The sequence below is a fragment of the Triturus cristatus genome, chromosome 3_1 (assembly GCF_964204655.1).
Source record: "Triturus cristatus chromosome 3_1, aTriCri1.1, whole genome shotgun sequence".
Classification (NCBI taxonomy): Eukaryota; Metazoa; Chordata; class Amphibia; order Caudata; family Salamandridae; genus Triturus; species Triturus cristatus.
Window position 1 is genome coordinate 438,988,621 of NC_140583.1, and position 19,483 is coordinate 439,008,103.

Consider the following 19,483-nt stretch of genomic DNA (forward strand, 5'->3'; position numbering starts at 1 on the left):
AAAGCCATAGTTCAGCCATATTGGATCGCGACTGACTAGGCCTAGGTCACGTGACTCTCTGTTAACACTATCTGTATGATTTAGCTTGTACCAGCCTAAAGACAGGGTGAATTGTATTTACGGCCGAGGCTTAAGGTCACATCTGCTGAAGGGAGTACTAAGCTAAATTCCTCTGTGCCCGATACGAAAGGGAGTCACCCGGCCGACCTTCTTTGAACAAGATAGTAACCTTATACGGGCAGATGGTATGAGCTCATTTAGGAGCTCTAGGACTAACTGGTACTTTTCCACTTGCAATGCTTTGTATGCCGAATCTGTAATGTATATAAGTGTTGTTCTGTCAAGGAGCCAGCAGTCTTCGTCGGCACACCTTCTGGGTGAGGTTCGATGGGGCTCCTCTATGTAGAGTTCTGTTGTGAAACGCTTGAACCTCCCTCGTTGCCAACTGCTTATTATTGACTAGATATTGCGGGCCACTGGTAAGTGTGGCCCTTTGGATTACTATTTGATTACTTCAGTTGGCGACCACGAAGGGACCCCGTGAAAGGGTCTTCTCCCTCCCCGTAAACGGGTGAGAGGATCGGGGGCGTCTTGGCCGGGTGGGCGGAAGGGAGTCTACGTCCGCTCCGCGCTCCCGCTCGGGGCACCCTCTGCTGCTAGTGACCCTTCACCGGGGTCCTACGGGCTGGACCTAGGAGCTGATCGTATTGATGGTAAGAAGTTGGCAGCGAAGAACGAACATTCGTACCTGGGTGCACCCGGTGAGTAGTTTGTTTATTTGAAACGTGCGCTGTTGAGCGGTGCATTGGTTTGAAGCACGCGCTGTTGGGCGGTGCACTTGGAGCAGTTAACTGTATTGGATTTGAGGGGTCGTGAGGACCCTAGGAGAATTACGGAGGTCTTGCAGGATGGTCCGGTAGGGACTGACTGTAGAGACTCCGCGGATCTTTTGTGATATTTTGAGATACTGATCAGATGCCTAGTTGTTACCTGTGAGTAATACGCGGCCGGATTGCACTCGGAAATGCCTGTGGCCCTAACTGAGTAGCCATGAGACACATCTGAAGTACGGCTTGGTCTACATCAGAATAGTCTCAGTGGTGAACCAGGAAGGTCATGGGATGGTCCGTAGTCCAGTCCGTGGTCACTCCTGTCTGACCGTATTCTGCCAGTACGGCTTGTTGTGATCCTCGTTGATCCTTTTTGAATAATTCTCCACAAGCGGGAGTCGACGGGCTCCGTTCGTTTGTTTGGATGCATCAAATGTTGGTAGGGTGACCTGCAGAAAGTGATGTCGACATACATGTCATTTGTGGTGTAAAGTTTGTTATGTGGTATTTGTGTTTGTCTAACTAACCAACATGTCATGTTTCAGCAAATTGAATTGTTTTGGTTGTTGTTGTCGGACCAGCGACTCTCGGTTGGCCGAGAGTCAGCCTGCCCCTCCAGAGGGCAGTCCTAGTCATTTCATGTATGTGAAGCACGAATTGCTCCCATATTGTTCAACACCCTGTGGCACAAGTATACCAAAGGTAATGAAGAGTTGCAGTGGCCGAAGACCGGTTCCTTTGACGAAAAGAAAGTTGCCTTCTTACAGGAGCAACTATTCTCCTGGCGCAGCAGACAATCTATGTTTGATGCCTTAAACGCCTGGCAGAAAGAGGCCAAGCAAAGACGAATGAGGGGAGAGAAGTTGGCGAGAGTCAAGGCAGGGCAGACTGTAACTCAGAAGGCTGTAGCCTATGACAGAGCAAGGGTAGAAAAAGGAATTGATTGTATGAATCGGGAATTTAGGTTAAAAGTTGACAAAAGTTATGTGGCCCGACCCAATGCAGAAGATGAGATAGAAGACCTGCTGGACATGCGACCGCCACCCCCGTATGTCCCGCAACGGTTGTACCCGGAGGTGACAGCTGCTGTTGTATCGGCCGGGGCACCGGCTGTTGACCCCGCACCGGTGCCAGTTGCTTCCTTAGCAACTTCAGTCGCGTCAGCGCCTCAGCCCCCCTCCCTTGCGCCGGTCCTTGATCATTCCCGGCTGTCCTCTTCCGTCTCGGACAGTATGGCCCTATGGCCCAATTTGCTGTCGGCCTCGACAGCTGAAACAACACAGCTGTCACCGGGGGCCATGTATTCCCCTTCCACCCTGACCTCTTCCTCCGCGAGTGCAACTCCCTTTGCAGCTGTTTCAACTCCAGGATATCCGACCGGTTCATTAGATGGTAGGAAGTTGTTCACTCGATCAGCCTTAGGAACCGAGGAGAAGGAGGCCATTGCAGTCCTGGCATCCCAGTGGATGCGGCAACCCATCTATACCCTGACCGACATATGGAACACCATGCAAGATTATGAACCAGTAATGCAGCAACACGCGCTGGCCCATATGGCCCAACGCCTTATCTCATTATGGGAACAAGCCTATAGAGGGTATAGGGCCCCGGCCATCCTGTATGACATTTGCACCCAGGCGCATAGGTCTCAGTTGAGTCCAGAAGCGGTGCATGGGAACGTAAACACTTTAGTCAATTACAGAATGCGCCTGCCCACAGCTAGTTCTGTAGGGGTACAGCAATTCCCGATGCGTGAGGTGCACCCCATCTATCACCCCGAAGTAACCAAGATAATAGACTCACAAGGAGCGGTCACCCGCGCAAGGGTGGTCGCCCGTTTTCAGGAGCAATGGGTATATACCCCCTGGAAACGGAGTGAGGTACTTTCTTTGAAGACTCAGTTGCCCGACCCCAGGAAGAACCCTACCGCATATTATAAAGAACTGACAGAAGCCGCCTCCTCGGCAGTGATGACACTGGCTGACATTGAGCTCTTCTTTGCTCTGTTGGTACCAGTGGATGTATGGCGGCAGGTACATGACCAGGATCATGTGGCAGAGTTCGGAGGAACGTGGGAACAATTGAGAGATTGGGATAGGGATCGGAAGCCAGGGGATAAGCCTAGAGGTGAGATATTGGCTTTACCGGATAAAATAATAACCTATATGCATTCCCTAATCCCCCCCCGGAAGGTGGATTGGGACAAATTGACTGCATGTAAGCAGAAGAAAGACGAGAATGTGTCCGACTTCTTCACGAGGTTCGAGGGAGTTTTTATCGATTTTAGTGGGCAAGACCTGTCCAAGGAGGGTGGCATACGTTTGTTTGTCAACAGATTTGTAACTAATCTGTTGCCTGAGATATCGGCCCGACTTCAGGCTGCGGAGAGTACTTGGACTACGTCAACCCCCTCGACCATTCTGAGCATGGCCCAATATTATGAGCACCGGGAGAATGAGAGTAAGGAGAAGACGGAGAAGAGGTCAAAGGACTTGAAAACCAGGGTTTTGTTACAGCAAGTTGAGAGGGGATGCGGTAGGGGTAGGGGAACACAGAATTACGCCCCGCGAGGGGCGGGGCCCGGACAAGGTGGGGGACGAACTGATTTAGGAATAAACCAGTGTGCCTTCTGTAAGCAGGAAGAATCACAGAAAACAGAATGATGCGAAGGAACAGATCAAAATGATATTTCTTTCAAAAAATATGAAGGATACCACAAATTACTCCTTCACAACAAGTTACTTATATATTGAAATAAATCATCTATTAGTCATGTCATTGTTTGGACACAGTTTCACTTGATAAATCTCTTTTTATCAACATATCAAATACAATTTCAGATATTCATTTCGAAGAAGGGAAAAACGCTGGGGGACGCGTACAGTGTCCACTGCTGCAGGCGCAGAACGGGGTTTCAACAGGTCAAGGAAGAGGCCGAGGAGGTGGTCGCCGGGGTGGATATACGAGACAAGGCGGAGTGGAGCAAGGTGAGGCTAGCCAGAATTGTTTTATCATGGTCAAGGAAAGCAGTACTATAATGAAGGATGTGTAAGTAGTGACTCGGCAGGCTATGGTGAGGCATAGGGAAGCCGAGGACAGAGTGAGGGATGCGTGTAAATTCCGATCGATCAAAACGGACCTTATGTACATGCTCGTCTAATGGATGCATCGGGTAAGTTTCTAGTTGACACTGGGGCTATGAATAGTTCTGTTTCACACGTCCTCGTCCCTGGGGCTGCTCTGTCTGGCCAGAATAATGTGTCTGTTGGTTTCTCCGGAACTCCAGTGGTAAGCCCCGTCTCCCAACCTCTTTCTCTTAACCTGGGGCCGATTTCAATTGACTCACCGTTCCTTCTGACCTCACAATGTGGAGAGAATCTTTTGGGTATGGACATACTGAAGAGGCTGTATGCCCGCATTTATTGCTCTCCTGATGGTGTTTATCTAACAATTAGGAAACCCCTATCTCTCTCTGCGCAATGTTTCTCTAAAACGGACCCTGTGCCCCCCGAGCTTGCCAAGATTCCACAGAGTCTCTGGGCTACTGGAGATACGGATGTAGGGTTGTTGAACATACCACCCATTTCGATCACTATGAAACAAAATGCTCGATTACCCAGAGTTCCGCAGTATAAGATTGCCCCCGCAGGGGAGCGGGCATTACTGTCCATTGTTCACGATTTGATCCGTACGGGGTGGTGGAAGAGACGGCTTCTAACATGTGCAACAGCCCTATTATTCCTATTCTTAAATGGGCCCCGATAGATCAGAGTCCTGATTATGCTGACACTTATCGTTTTGTGATTGACCTGCGAGAAATCAACAAGATTGTTGTACCCCAATATCCTGTAGTGCCTGACATCACTACTATCCTGACTATGATACCCCCGACGGCAAAAATTTTCTCTGTTATAGATTTGAAAAACGCTTTTTTCAGTATTCCCATACATCAAGATAGCCGTTATCTTTTCGGATTCTCCTTAGGGGGGTCGCAGCTTCAGATTTTGTCGCGCCCCACAGGGCTATACAGAGAGTCCTAGTATCTATAGCCAAGCGCTTAAAACCTTGTTGGACACATTAACATTGCCCCCCGGTAATGTTTTGGTGCAATATGTAGATGATCTTTTAGTGGCCTCTGATACTGAGCATGGTTGCCGACTGGCGACGTCTGCTTTGCTACAGCACCTGGCAGACCATGGTAACAAAGTGTTGTTGTCTAAATTTCAATATTGTCGACCGGAGGTGACCTATCTTGGTCATCTCCTGTCGAAGGGGGGACGACGGCTAACCCCTGATCGTATTCTAACCATATCTAACATGCCTGTTCCTTGCACGCAACGTGATGTCCGCGCTTTGCTTGGTATAACTTCTTACTGTCGTCAATGGATCCCTAACTATTCCCTATTGACTAAACCTTTCTTGCATTTAACGACTAAAGACGTGCATGAACCTTTACCTTGGACAGCTGAATGTCAGAATGCTTTTGTTGCTCTGAAATCTGCTCTCTGCTCTGCTCCTGTGCTTGGCACCCCTGATTACCGGAAGCCTTTTGTACTCTATGTGCATGAGGTGGACGGTTGCTCGCTTTCAGTGTTAACACAAGGATTTGGTGGTAAGCAAAGACCTTGTGCATACTTTTTGGCGGTATTGGATAACGTCGCCAGGGCACTTCCTAGTTGTCTGAGAGCCACGGCTGCGGTTGCGGTGGCGATCCGACAATCGGAAGGGCTCGTCCTGAATACGGACCTGACAGTGATGGTGCCCCACGCTGTGGACGTATTATTGAACAGGACACAGACTCAGCACTTAACTAGTGCGCGTCTTACAGGGTACGAATTGACCCTGTTTGCACCACACATTACTATAAAACGTCGTGTCACCTTGAACCCTGCTACGCTACTACCCCTTCCCCCGGAAGATCATAGTCAAGATATACACGATTGCATATTTCGGACAGAAGAGGAAACGAAGGGGCGGATAGATTTGACAGACATTCCTTTATCTGACCCTCATGGGGAATTGTATGTCGATGGCTCATGTTTTCGGCTACCTAATGGCACTACGACTGCCGCTTATGCAATAACCACGTTGCAAACAGTAGTTGAGACGGCTAAGGTACCATATCGATCGGCCCAGGCTGCCGAGTTAGTCGCACTACTAAGGGCTTGTGAATTGGGTGAAGGGTTGAGGATAAATGTCTACACCGATAGCCAGTACGCCTTCGGCGTAGCACATAGCTTTGGAAGATTATGGGCGGAGAGAGGTTTCCTTACGTCTCATGGACAAAAGATACAGAATGGTCAATTGGTGTTGAGATTGTTAGCCGCCCTGACCCTGCCCCAAGCTATAGCAGTTGTTAAGTGCAGTGCGCATAAAGCTGTAGTTGATGATGTGGGAAAAGTTAATTCCTTTGCAGACAGAATCGCTAAGGAGACTGCCCAATCTAATACCACCTCCATGTTTGTAGCAAGTTCTCATACTGGGATGATAGAAGCGGAGGTATTCAGTAACACTATAGACAGCATAAGAGACTTGCAATCAGAAGCGACCCCTGAAGAACTACAATACTGGCAGGAGCAGATAGGGAAGCTGGATGACAATGGATGTTGGGTTGATCTATCTGAAAGGTGTAGGTGGCTGCTACCGAACGCCTTTGTGACTGTAGTTGTGTCCATGGCACACGGTCCGGCACATGTGGGAATTCAAGGCATTTGCGCAATCCTGGATCCTGTGTGGTATAATACCAACATTCACAGGGCTGCGAAGCATTTAGTTCAGAATTGCATGATTTGTCTACAGCATAATCCGGGGGGTAGCATCCCTGTTTTGACTGGTAGCTTCGCGCCACCCACCTTGCCCTTTGAGGTACTACAAATGGACTTCATTCAGTTTGAACGGGTTAATAATCTTAAGTATGTTTTGGTGATGGTCTGTACGTTCAGCAAGTGGGTGGAAGCGTACCCTACCAAGGAGAATACTGCCTTAGCCATTGCGAAGGCCTTGGTAAAAGAATTCTTTCCCCGCTATGGGGTACCCCGGGTGATTTGGAGTGACAATGGGACACATTTCAATGCTGATTTGGTTAAACATGTTTGCAAGAGCCTGGCGATACAGCAGAAGTTCCATGCGGCTCGCCATCCCCAATCAGCCGGATTGGTGGAAAAATATAATGGGATCCTGAAATTAAAGCTGGCCAAGTTGCAGGACACCACAGGTCTAAAGTGGCCCGATCTCTTACCTCTAGCTTTACTATCTGTAAGGACCACTCCTCACTCCCGTAGTGGAATATCACCATATGAGGTGATATTTGGTAGGCCCGCCAATGTATGGGGCGTGCCTCGACCAAAATCCCTTAGAGACATTGAGTACCCTATGTTGGCAGACTACCTTTATACACTAACTAAAGATCTTCGTTCCATTCATCAACAGATAACAGCAGCCCTGCAGTCTCTGCCGGAGGGTCCCGGACACGGTGTGGAGCCTGGACAGTGGGTTCTGGTTCGGAACTACCAACGGAAATCGAGTCTAGACCCACGCTGGACCAAGCCTTTCCAGGTGCTTCTGGCCACAAGAACGGCTGTGAAGGTCGAAGGGAAGCGGCACTGGATACATGTGTCCCACCTCAAAAAGGTTCCTCTCCCCTTGCCGGATGACCAGTGGGACCAAAGTGAGGTGTTGAGACCCGAAAGTGGCAAGCCAGCCGGAGAGTCACCTTCCCCGGACGCCCAAGGAGAAATGGATGGGTGAGAGGAGGGTGTCGTAAGTTCGGCGACATCTGTGGAAGGTAATCAGGCATCTGGGGCCACAACGGGTGACAAGAGAAGTCACACACCCAATCCTTTACCTGACCCCACTGTGCCTGTTCTTTTCGTAAATCCTGAAACACCGGGTCATGTTCGCTATAACCTGCGGCTCCGACCGAAGGCAAAGACCTCAGGCTAGAGAACGAGAGTGAGAGATCTGGGTAGCCTCTGGGAATAAGTAAAAACACTGGACTGAACCCGTTGAGAGCTTGGAACTTTTTGATATTGCTCTGTTCAGAAAGAAGAGGGAGACATTGGTAGACTGGTGGGGCCCAGGTGGAGGTTTCCTTTTCTTTGAAATTACCTGGAACAATAGGAGTCTGCCTGTGAGGCTCTATAACGGACACAGGAAAGAAGCACCGTCCGGCAGGTTGGACTGCTTGTAGATTTTCTGTTTTCCCGAGCTTATAACTGGACTTTTAGTGAGAATGTACCCTTTTGGTCGTTTTGTCCCTGAGGAGGAGCGTCCCATAGTACACCGCCCTTTGCATCCACATTTGCCAATGTTTTCTACTTGGAGCTTGCGTGCCAAGATTGTTTTTATTGTCATAATAATTGTTTCATTAATGTTATGTTTGGGAATGTTCATTTATCTAGAATTACGTTATCCTGTACATACCCTGATAGCTACCACTCCTGTCCCCGAAGAGCACCATTTTCAGACTTTTGCCCCGCATAAAGAAAGACACCGCCAGACCTATGTAAACAATGCCTTCATTGAAATGTTGCACCAAACCCACAGTTCAACGAATACCACAAACTGCTGGGTATGTGGGCTCCTCCCTTCGGTGATGCATAAGCATGATCTGTTCATTTCAATGCCATTGTCATATTTAGGCAGTTGTGAAGCATGGTTCAGATTATTGTCAATGATGTATGAACATTATGCTGTTGATGGTCACCGATTTTCAGAGAAAGACTATGATTTGATTCTGGCCTATATAGAAAGACATCAGGGATTCACCCCAAACGCTGAAGGTACGGATGGTACTCTGGATCCTACTGCTTGCATGAATGTATATATGGAACATGAGAATGACACCTGGTTAAGGGATGAGGTATCGGATTTCGTGTCTTTCAATTTTACCGAATATTTTAGATATTTCCAGGAGCGGAATGTGTCAAATGACAAAGTCATCCCGGTCCCTGTGCTGAACAGCACGTCCTCCTTTTGCATACATGGTACTGGCCATTTAACTGTTGGTTACAGTAGATGTAACTATAGCTATAGCTTACGCACGTTTAGCAGCCCGCCTATAATCACCCCCCCCGAATGTATATTTTGTATGTGGAGAAAATGCTTACACTTGGCTTCCGAGAGGATGGTCAGGTAAATGTTACTTGTCCTTCCTATATCCTCCTGTTTATATAGCACCTTCGGATTATCACCGGTCTCATTCACTGAATCGGCGAAGCTTAAACTCAGTAAACACTGACGGAGATGCCACTGACCAGACTGATACCCCTGCCCAACATTTTGTCGATATAATAAAGGGAGTCCTGCCTATATGGGGACCCATTATAACCAGTAAAGAAATTAGGAGACTGTCCCGAGTGGTGGAAGGAGTAATAAATACCACTGCGGGTATACTGACCAATATCACAGTCGAGCTTCAAGCGACCCGACTTGTGACGCTTCAGAACCGCCTTGTTTTAGATGTCATTCTAGCCGACCGTGGGGGAGCATGTAGAGTGATTGGCAGCTCCTGCTGTGTATATATACCTGACTCCGCCCCCTCAGTCCATCTGGCCATACAGAAGTTACATCGGTTGGCATCAGAGATTCACACGGAGACCGGAACCTGGTCTATTTGAGGCTGGTTTTGGGGTCTCTTTACCACTTGGGGTTGGAAGATCTTCATGTGCCTTTTAGGAATAGGGGGTTTTCTTTTCACTTGTTGTATCTGCATCCAATGTGGGCCCGCCTTTTGTTCCTATTGTGCCACCCAAGTCCGCCTTGCCTTACCAACTCCTAAAACCGGTCCTAGTAAGATGAATGCTCAACTAGTCCAGAAGGAGATGCAAGACATAATGCAAATAGACGAGGGAATTTTCGAAGAATAGCTACATTATGCTAAAAAGGGCCGTTCTGTGGGATTCAGGCCAGTATATGACGTTAGCATAACGTATCTAGGGTTGTGTTCCCCCATATGTCCATAGAACCGCTTCTTAAGATGGCCTATTCTCTATAGTACTCGGCATGATAGAAAGGGCCGAAAAGCCATAGTTCAGCCATATTGGATCGCGACTGACTAGGCCTAGGTCACGTGACTCTCTGGTAACACTATCTGTATGATTTAGCTTGTACCAGCCTAAAGACAGGGTGAATTGTATTTACGGCCGAGGCTCAAGGTCACATCTGCTGAAGGGAGTACTAAGCTAAATTCCTCTGTGCCCGAGACGAAAGGGAGTCACCCGGCCGACCTTCTTTGAACAAGATAGTAACCTTATACGGGCAGATGGCATGAGCTCATTTAGGAGCTCTAGGACTAACTGGTACTTTTCCACTTGCAATGCTTTGTATGCCGAATCTGTAATGTATATAAGTGTTGTTCTGTCAAGGAGCCAGCAGTCTTCGTCGGCACACCTTCTGGGTGAGGTTCGATGGGGCTCCTCTATGTAGAGTTCTGTTGTGGCCAATAAACGCTTGAACCTCCCTCGTTGCCAACTGCTTATTATTGACTCGATATTGCGGGCCACTGGTAAGTGTGGCCCTTTGGATTACTATTAGATTACTTCAATTGGGAATGTTAATGGCCTAAACATTTGTATCAATATAAGTGATGAAACTAATTTTGAGGCAATGGTTTAAGCATATGATAGAAATAACTACCTATTGTTATCAAATCCACCTGTAATCAACATTGCGATTTAGTCATTAGACTTAAAAGGTTATCGTCAGGATGAGATAATTCAAAATGTATATGAGACAACTAAATAAAAGAACAATATTTGTGTAAGTAAAAGATGGATAGTGAATAGTGAAAGGTGGCCCATTAGAGTTTTTTTTTTTACAAACTTGCAGGATTCAAAGTGCCTCAAACCTCTTCATATGCTATATCTGTTAAAAAAACAAAAGAGGGGATATGTATGGAAAAAGAGGGTGTCATTTAGAGGCAACATCAAGGATTGTTCCCAGGTGTACTAAATGTCACATGCCATACAATTTCTACATTTATAATGGACCATCATTGGGGGAAGTTCTCAAATGGTTGGAGGTGTATTGTTCCTCCTAATGTTTGGTCTGCACTTCCTTTACATATATGTACAGATAGGCTCTGCAACATGAATGCAGTCTTGTCTATGCTTCCAGGACCCTAAATGTCTCTCAACAGAAATATAATGTTATTGAAAGAGTTTTTTAGATTGCGTCTGGCTCACCCATCACTTTAGACAGTTCATCTAGGTAGCAGGTTTGTCTTGAGAGTGGATCACATATCTTAGTTCTGGGAGGTGGTTTATCTTCTACTTGAGAATTGCCAGATTGTGATCCACATTGCAGGAATTCACTTTGGAAGGTAAATACATTCCATAAAAAAATAATCTGCTACCACATTGCCCTAATTATCTTGCTACCCTCCGCCTTTGGTGAAAGGGTGGATTCATCTAGTTTGGTGGTCACTTAAGAACTAGAGATTGCTGCTAACACTGCGAAGAAATGTCTTGTGGAGGGTTAGCATCCCCTCATAGCATAAACCAGCTATGTAAAGTAATTTTTTGCTAACTCAACAGTAAACTGAGTCTTGAATTTTCTTTGGTGCTTAGCAATAACATGTACATACTTCCAGAGGGAATGAGGAAGCTGCGGCGGTGACATGGTAATCAAGGACACATGACAATGTAAGTACTCAAAACCACCCTATGTACTTACTTTTGGTAGACACTCATGGACTAGGGAGTTGGAAAAAGTGTTAGATTGTGTGATGTCTATATGGCATCAGACAATAATGTTTACAAATACACTTTAGCAATGTCTGGGTTCCCTGGGCATCTGTTGCTTAGCAAACATTTTGCATTTCATTCTGTGGCCTTTGATTATTCTTCCTATCAATATAAGATTTGATTTAATCCAGAACTACTATCACTCCAAATGACTTGAAGTCAACATTGATGAATGTTCAACCACTGAAGTAGTGTAGGAGTTCTTAACAGACATTTTCAGAAAATACGTTTTTACAGACACTATTCTGACAGATTCAATTGGATCAAGGACAAAGGGAGTTATCTCCTATCCAAGCTGCCAAAAAGTCAAGTCAATTTCTTGAGTCAAATATATTTCAAATTCCCTCTGTCTCATCTTCACATACACATAAATATAAGTTGCAAAACTATCAGAGCGATGTAAGCATTAGTCCAGAAGTTCCCATTCCAACAAAGTTATAGGAGGATGACACCTACCACAGGTAGTATCAGCAAGGCTTTTAACAAGCATAAGTGTAATACCTAAAATCATTGCTTGTCTAGGATTACAGTACACACATGGTGACTCATACACTTTTAATTTCTGTCTCTCTGTAGGCCCATGTTAAAACTGATACATCAATGTAATTTTATATATGTTTTACTTCTTGTGTTTTGGAACAATGTTGATGCATTGTCTGTAGGTTTATTCACCTTAATTGCAATACAATAAACATGACGTCCTATTTCTCACGTCAGAAAGCACTTTTGGAGGGTCTTACACTTCTGAATAGGTTATTTACTTTGTTGAGGGGAAGGGATGTGTTATATCTTGGGTTGGTACAGATTCGTTTTACTTCTGACACTTTCTCTTCTCATTCTTTGGTTTGTCCCTTTCTACTCCTTCCCCCACTTGCTGCTCGACGTATTGTTTGTGGGTGGAACATTGTTTAAAAAACATTTGAGTAGCGAGTCAAAATTGGCAGTAGAGGGCATAAGGCTAATCTAAATTAAGAAAAAAACCTGCTCCTTTTACCTCACTCATGTTGCTCTATACAATAGTGGCCCATTAGAAGCACATGTGTCCTACCAAGGAGCATCAATCTAGCAATATCAGATTCGGGAAGAAAAAAACAATAATGATCCCACATGCATAAAGAAAGCTCCCTCCTGTGAATGAGAACTGAGTTCTTGTATTTCAGAAACACCCTCACCCCTCGATTTGGGGATGTTTATAAAATACAAAAAAATGCCTACCAGCATCCATGACATATTAGCTGGCCCACACTACATTTTTTCTTCCAGTGATATTGGCACACCTGCAGGAACACTTTGAGCATGAGCCCAATCAAATGGATTGGGAGTTCTAAATGTGGAAGGCACATCTCGTCTAATGGGACAGAGCCACCCCAGCCCCACTGGTGGTCTGTCTGTAATACTGCAGATCTCAGAATGATGCCTTATGACTTGACTGCTCACTAGGCTGAAAGTCAAAGCCTTAAAGGGAATATCTTGGCCTTCAACAAGTTCCAGTGGGGACCAGGAACAACAAACAATACGTGTTCCTATTCTGCTCTCTAAGCCCCCCCCAAAATTATCATGTCAATCTCACAAAAACGAATGGGCGCTCGCCAAATGATAACTTCTACACAGGGATTATAATCATTGTATGTATTTGAGATTCAAGTGATTTAAACTAGTGAGACTTGTCAAAATTGGTCCCAGAATCAAACAAGCATTGATAAAGTCAGTAGGTATGGCCTTGGCTGGCAGGTGCGATGGTTATTTTTTTTTATTGCAAGTATATGCCACAAAAAAAGGGAAAGCATGATACCATCTAAACGTGACTGCCATATGTCTACAATAAACATTTAACATTTTAAAACAAATTAAATGAATTGATGTTGGAACTTTACTAATACTGTTTTTCAATAACAATCATTTTAAGTTGTGCCATGTCATTTATGAATAAGATAACAATAAACTCCCACCTAACCAAGCCCTCAAAAATCGAAAGCTAAAATATTACAATGTTACTCAAACATTTGTAATAGCAACTTCAAAAAGAAGCTGAAAAATAACTCATCAGCAAATTAGGCACCCTAAGTGTAGGCAATATAAATACCTGTTATTTAAATATAATGTGTCACTAAACAGAAAGGGACTATTGTTAGGCAAATGTGAACAATGTGCACAAGCTTTTTTCAGTCACTCAAAGTGAATCGAACCCATGACTGTAGTGGGCTGACCCATTGCCCCATGCTCTGTAGTATGGTGGGTGGAATCAAAATTGTGAATGACAATTCAATAGATTTCTGAAGGAAGAGTGCTGATCAGAAAGCCCTCTCAAACATTTTTTTATGTGCGACTTATTTAACAAAACAATCATCAAGCAAGACCACTTAAGTTGTTTCAATGGCCAAACCACAAAACAATTATCTTACCTGTATTTTTGAAATCTGGCATTACTGTGTGGCAAAGCGAAAGCAGTCTGAAGAACTCATGTACAGTCTGATCTTCAAGCTTAATAGATTCAATGAGGCTTTGGTCATAAAAGATAAACTTGCTATCGGCAAGTGGGTTAAATGAGAAATCCACTGGCAGCGTTTTCTGCAGAAAGAAGAAAAAAACGGACTTCTAGATAAAAATTACTCAATTGTTCCAGATTTCCCAAATTATGACACTTCCACAAAATACATTTCTCCAAAATATGGCTTATATACATCTCCATCATAGACTCAAAACAACAAAGTGTGTTACTGGGATATTTGATGAAAAACAAATATGCAAATAGTCATTCAATGTAGCCAGAAAATGCAGGAACGCTCACTGCACTCGAAGGAGCATCGATTTATTTAAAACCCTTTTCCTTATTTACTAGCCATATAGTTTATCTAATCGAGAACTCATTTCTGCAATTTGACTGTGCTCTCAAGGATAGGCGTGCGTTATAGCCACCAGCAGCGTGGGTGACCGGATTCCCTTATTTTATGTTAAAGAATAACAAAAACCATTTCCGAGAAATTGTTTACTTAACAAGTATCCCAAATGAAGCCATCACACAGCCTAAAAAAGTGAGGAAAATTCTTCGCTGAGCTCAACAAACCTCGTTTTTGGCAATGTATTAATTATGAGTACCATTTTGTAGAATGCATATCCTACAATGCAACAATATTCACTGTTAAAAATGGGTTTCTGGTTGGCTAGGGTATGCACCTAAGCCAGGCAGAACTCACCACTCTAGTCAGTGTAAGGGAGTTACACACCCAAGATAACCCCTGCTCATTCTGATGGGGACGGGTTTCCTGCTCTAGATTTACTCTGGAACCCCTGGTCGATGAATCGTTCGTTCCTGCTTAAAAGTGTAGAGGGGGAAATATCTTGACCAATCAGATATTACAATTCCAATAAACCAAGACTCTGAAGAATCACTGACTCCCAGTTCTTGTTTTATTTAGTTTATTACAAGGCCAAGAACAATTGGACAAGCACCTCAAGATGAGGGTGTAAAAATACTTTGGAACTAATACAAAGCCAAACCTATGGGCGAAATTGAGTCTGTGAAGCATACAAAGAACAACCAGTTGTAGAATCAAGACGCAAAAGATAACTGCGCCTACATCAAGAGTCTTCTTCATTGGTAAGTAAAAAGCATTATTCTGTCCCTACACTACCACTAACGTGACATCCCTACTTAGCATTTCCCAGGCAAGTTCAAGAAAAGTTGTCAGCGCACAAGGACTTCCTAAGAAGTCCACTCACATTGAATGGGTCAAGTAGCATAAAGCTACGGAGCTTGTTCTAAGATGCTCTTTTTTTCTCTTGATCAGATCTCCTCTCTCCTGATACCCCTGTACTTCTGTCCCTAACCCCAACATCAAAATCACAAGATACACCCATTGTCACATCACGTGATTGTCCCATCCAGCTAGACACCTCCTCGTAGGTAACTTTCCATGAGGTTTCGAAGCTCCCAGCCTCTGGCTCCATGACCTTGATTCCCAGGCGTTATTCAGTGAGAAAGAACACCGTACCACATTATCAGCACCGCTTCTTCAAAAGAATCCTCTCCTCCCTAAGCCTAACTCCTAAAACAAAAGCGTTATTCTAACTAACAAAGATGAATTTCTCCACCTGCACGGAGAAACGTGAGAAAGGAAAGATTCTGCATACACATGAACATTACGAGCAAACCATTGTAGAGAGCCAGAGAAAAATACACATGAGGCCTACAAAATCGGCTAACATAAGAATCAATATGAAACTTCATTAGTCACACATATACATAAACATTTTTACTGTGCAAGTTTCATCAGTGCGTTACAGGACAGTGAATTCGTTTCTCATTAGTCATATGTAAAATTGAACATTAAACTTCATCATGCAGAACACAATTACAACGTTAATTTCTCAACATTGTACAAAACATCTCTATCACTTCACTTTAAACAAATGTTAACATGACAAGAGAATATATGCAGGTGCAAACTACTTGTGATTATAATGCACCCCTACAAATTGAAGAGTACAATTGCGCTCTATCACCTCCTTGGTAGCTTGGCAGAGCAGTCAGGCTTATCCCAGAGGCAATGTGTAAAGCGTTTGCACATCACACACACACACACTAGTGACACTCTACACACACCACAAGAGACACTCAACACCAGGTGATACAAAAGTATCTCATATTTTGTATATAAAACACATAGACCACAATCACATAAATCACTTTGCCAACCACATATGAATTTCTTGTCCTGAAGATGGTCTACTGGATGGATAATGAAAAAAGATCGAAACGTTGACATACCTAACCCATTTTCAACACAAAATTGTCCTATAGGAATTAATCATTTGAAGTGGAATGATAGTTTCTATTTGTAAATAGGCGAGAGAGTTTTTTTCACAAAAGTGACTAGGAGCTCTTTTTTTGTAAGATTATCAATCTCTGTCATTTTTGTTTATATCTATTTTGTTTTGTACTATATAAGATATATATTTATATAAACTTCAACAAAAGAAGTATACACCAGTCTTTATTTTAGTTGATATATTCAGTCCTTTGATTGCTGTAATTAATTTGTACAATTCATATATCTGAGGCCATTTAGTAGGGCACTGTGTTAAATTAAGCCTGATCATTCCTTTTCAAATGAAATCCCTTGCAGGAACCCGATAGAAATCTTTCATTACCCAAACCTCCAAGAGTGTATTGCGCTGCCCTATTTACTCTCTTTCACTTTCTAAAACTGGCATTTTCAAACACACAATTCTTACTTCAGAGAGCCTAAACTACATTCCTCTATCTTGTCCCAATGGCTAGTTGCAGTTGTAAAATGTTACACGGCAGCTCCCATGTTAACTTATGGCACAGACAGTCTTTCAATAGTGTAAAACAAAGTACACAGTATTTTACTATCAAGACATGTAAAACACACCAGCATACGTCCTACCTTTCACATACACTGCACTCCGTCCATGGGGGGTACCTTGGGCCTACCTGAGATGTGCCTTACCTGTAAGAAAAGGCAAGGTAAGGGCCTGGCAAGTGGGTGGACGGGCCAGGTCAACCTGGCAATTGAAAACTGCATGTGCAGACACTGCAGTGGCAGTACTGAGGTACATTTACAGGACTACCCATGTGAGTGGTACAACCAGTGATGCAAGTCCACAGAAGCATTTGATTTACAGGCCCTAGCATACTCAGTGTACTTTACGAGGGACTTACCAGTAAATCAAGTATGCCAATCATGGATAAGCAATCATAATCACAATTTACACAGAGATCATATGCACTTTAGCACTGATCAGTAAGTGGCAAAGTGCTCAATGTCCTATAGCCAACAAAACAAAAAATGGTCAGGAAAATAGGAGGCAGAAGGAAAACGTTTGGGGATAACCCTGCAAAAAGGGCCAGGTCTAACATTCCCTTTACTCAAAATTTAGTCATTAATGTGAGGAATATTTATTAGTTCACAACCATTTTCAATAGAAATATAACATAGAAAATGCCAAGATTTTCTTCTGTATTGATTTATTATTTTGTCTTCAGTTTTCAGCATGACTAAGGCCAAGATGCACAACCATTCATTTTTGCGAGTCGCAAATTGCGTCAAATTGCGATTCGCAATTTGCGACTCGCAAAAATGAATGTACAACAGTGTCTCAGACACTGTTTGTGATTCCCAATAGGGTCGCAAATTGCATGCTTCATTATTATTCATGAGGCTGTCGCAATTTGCGACCCCACTGGGATTGGCTCGCACTCACATGGATGGTGGCTTGCTGGGGTCAGCAGACCACCATGTCTGTGACTGCTATTTTAATAAAGAAGTTATTAAATGCAGCCCGTTTTCCTCAAAGGAAAAAGGGATGCATTTAAAACATGAAAATGAAACTTTTCAGTTTAATTTTTTAAGGGCAGGCAGTGGTCCCTGGGACCACTACCTGCTCTTAAAAATATTTACGCACCCATTCACAAAGGGGAAGGGGTCCCTTTGGGACCCCTTCCCATTTGCAAGTGGCTTACCACCCTTTTGAAAAGGGTGGTAAACTGCGAGTGTTTTGCAAATGCGGTCGCAAAAAGAATCCTTCATGCCGTTTGCACTCGCTATTAGGAAGGGATGCCCTTGGCATGCCCCTTCCTAATAGCGAGTCACAAACCATATTTTGCGAGTCGCTAATAGGTTAGTGAGCTGCAAAATATGGTTTGTACATTGGGCTGACCTTTCTTGCGGTCCCAAATGGGACGAATTCCCATTAGCGACCGCAAAAGAATGGTTGAACATCTGCCCCGTAGATTGGTAATTAAAGCACCTAAAAGTATTCACAAAGAGAGGCACATTGACCAGTGTAATTACATTAAAACATCAATACATACTGGAAGAGAAAACAATGCAATTTTCATGCACAAAACATTGTTTGAAATGAATGGCATGGCATGACATGCAGACTCGAACATGTAACATTTAGAAAGGAGATACAGATAAACAAATAAAACAACAGAGATGCAAGTAAGAAAGTGAAGCTCTTGTAAAGCACGCACATCCGGAAGTGTCTTACCGCTGAGACAGAAACTTAGAGACAAGGGGAGAGAATTGAGAATGCTTGTGTAATTCCCAGGCGGAGCCATGTTTTTAATAGTTTTCTGAAAAGGGGAAGGCTAGGTTGTGATCTTAAGGGTGGGAATTCCATAGATTACTGCCAAAAAAAGGGAAAGCTTCTGCCGCCCCATATGGATTTATTCATTTTAGGGACCATTGCTACATAAGCAACTGATGACTGAAGGTCGCGTTGGGAATGGTTGCATGAAAGCGTTTTTCGAAAATATTGGCTCACCTTACCATGTAAGGCATTATGAATGATATATAAAGATTTAAGTTTGACCCCATCCTGTACTGGTAACCAATGGAGGCCCTATAGTTCTTTAGTAACAGAACACAATTTCAGCATTTTTAGCAGTAGCCTCACAGCAGCATTTTGAAGGGACTGTAAGTTAGAAAAAGAGCCTTTGTTTATACCTAAATACAAAGTGTTTCAATAAGCATTCCTGGAAAGGATAAGGGCGATGACAACAGTCTTTTGAAGATCCAGAGGGATAAAAGGAAATGTCTTTTTTAACAATCTATATGAAAACAAGAAGAGATGGTGAGATTAGTGTGCTTGGAGAAATTTAACTGATTATCAAAGATGACTCCAAGAATTTTTATCTTAGGAACAGGGGTAGGCAGAGGTCTAAAGTCTGTAGGCCACTAAGCAGAGTTTGAGATGTTTGTGTTATTGCTGAAAATAATCACCTCTGATTTGTCAACATTGAGCTTTGGAACATTTTTTCGCATCCAAAAAGAATTAAAGTTGTAGCACCATTATGGCCAGGAATCAACACAATGATTTGAGTGTCGTCAGCATAGGAGATGGCCGATAGGCCAAAGGATTGGATGAGTTGTACCA

General features: G+C 43.8%; 1 protein-coding gene across 1 annotated transcript in view; it reads right to left on the bottom strand.

Annotated features, from left to right (window-relative positions):
- ATP8B4 (ATPase phospholipid transporting 8B4 (putative)) overlaps positions 1 to 19,483 on the bottom strand; it is a 3,731,093-nt gene that overhangs the window by 1,480,833 nt on the left and 2,230,777 nt on the right. The window contains exon 14 of the mRNA XM_085644229.1: positions 13,978 to 14,143. Coding sequence (XP_085500355.1) covers positions 13,978 to 14,143 — 166 coding nt within the window. The remainder of the gene's footprint in view (positions 1 to 13,977; positions 14,144 to 19,483) is intronic.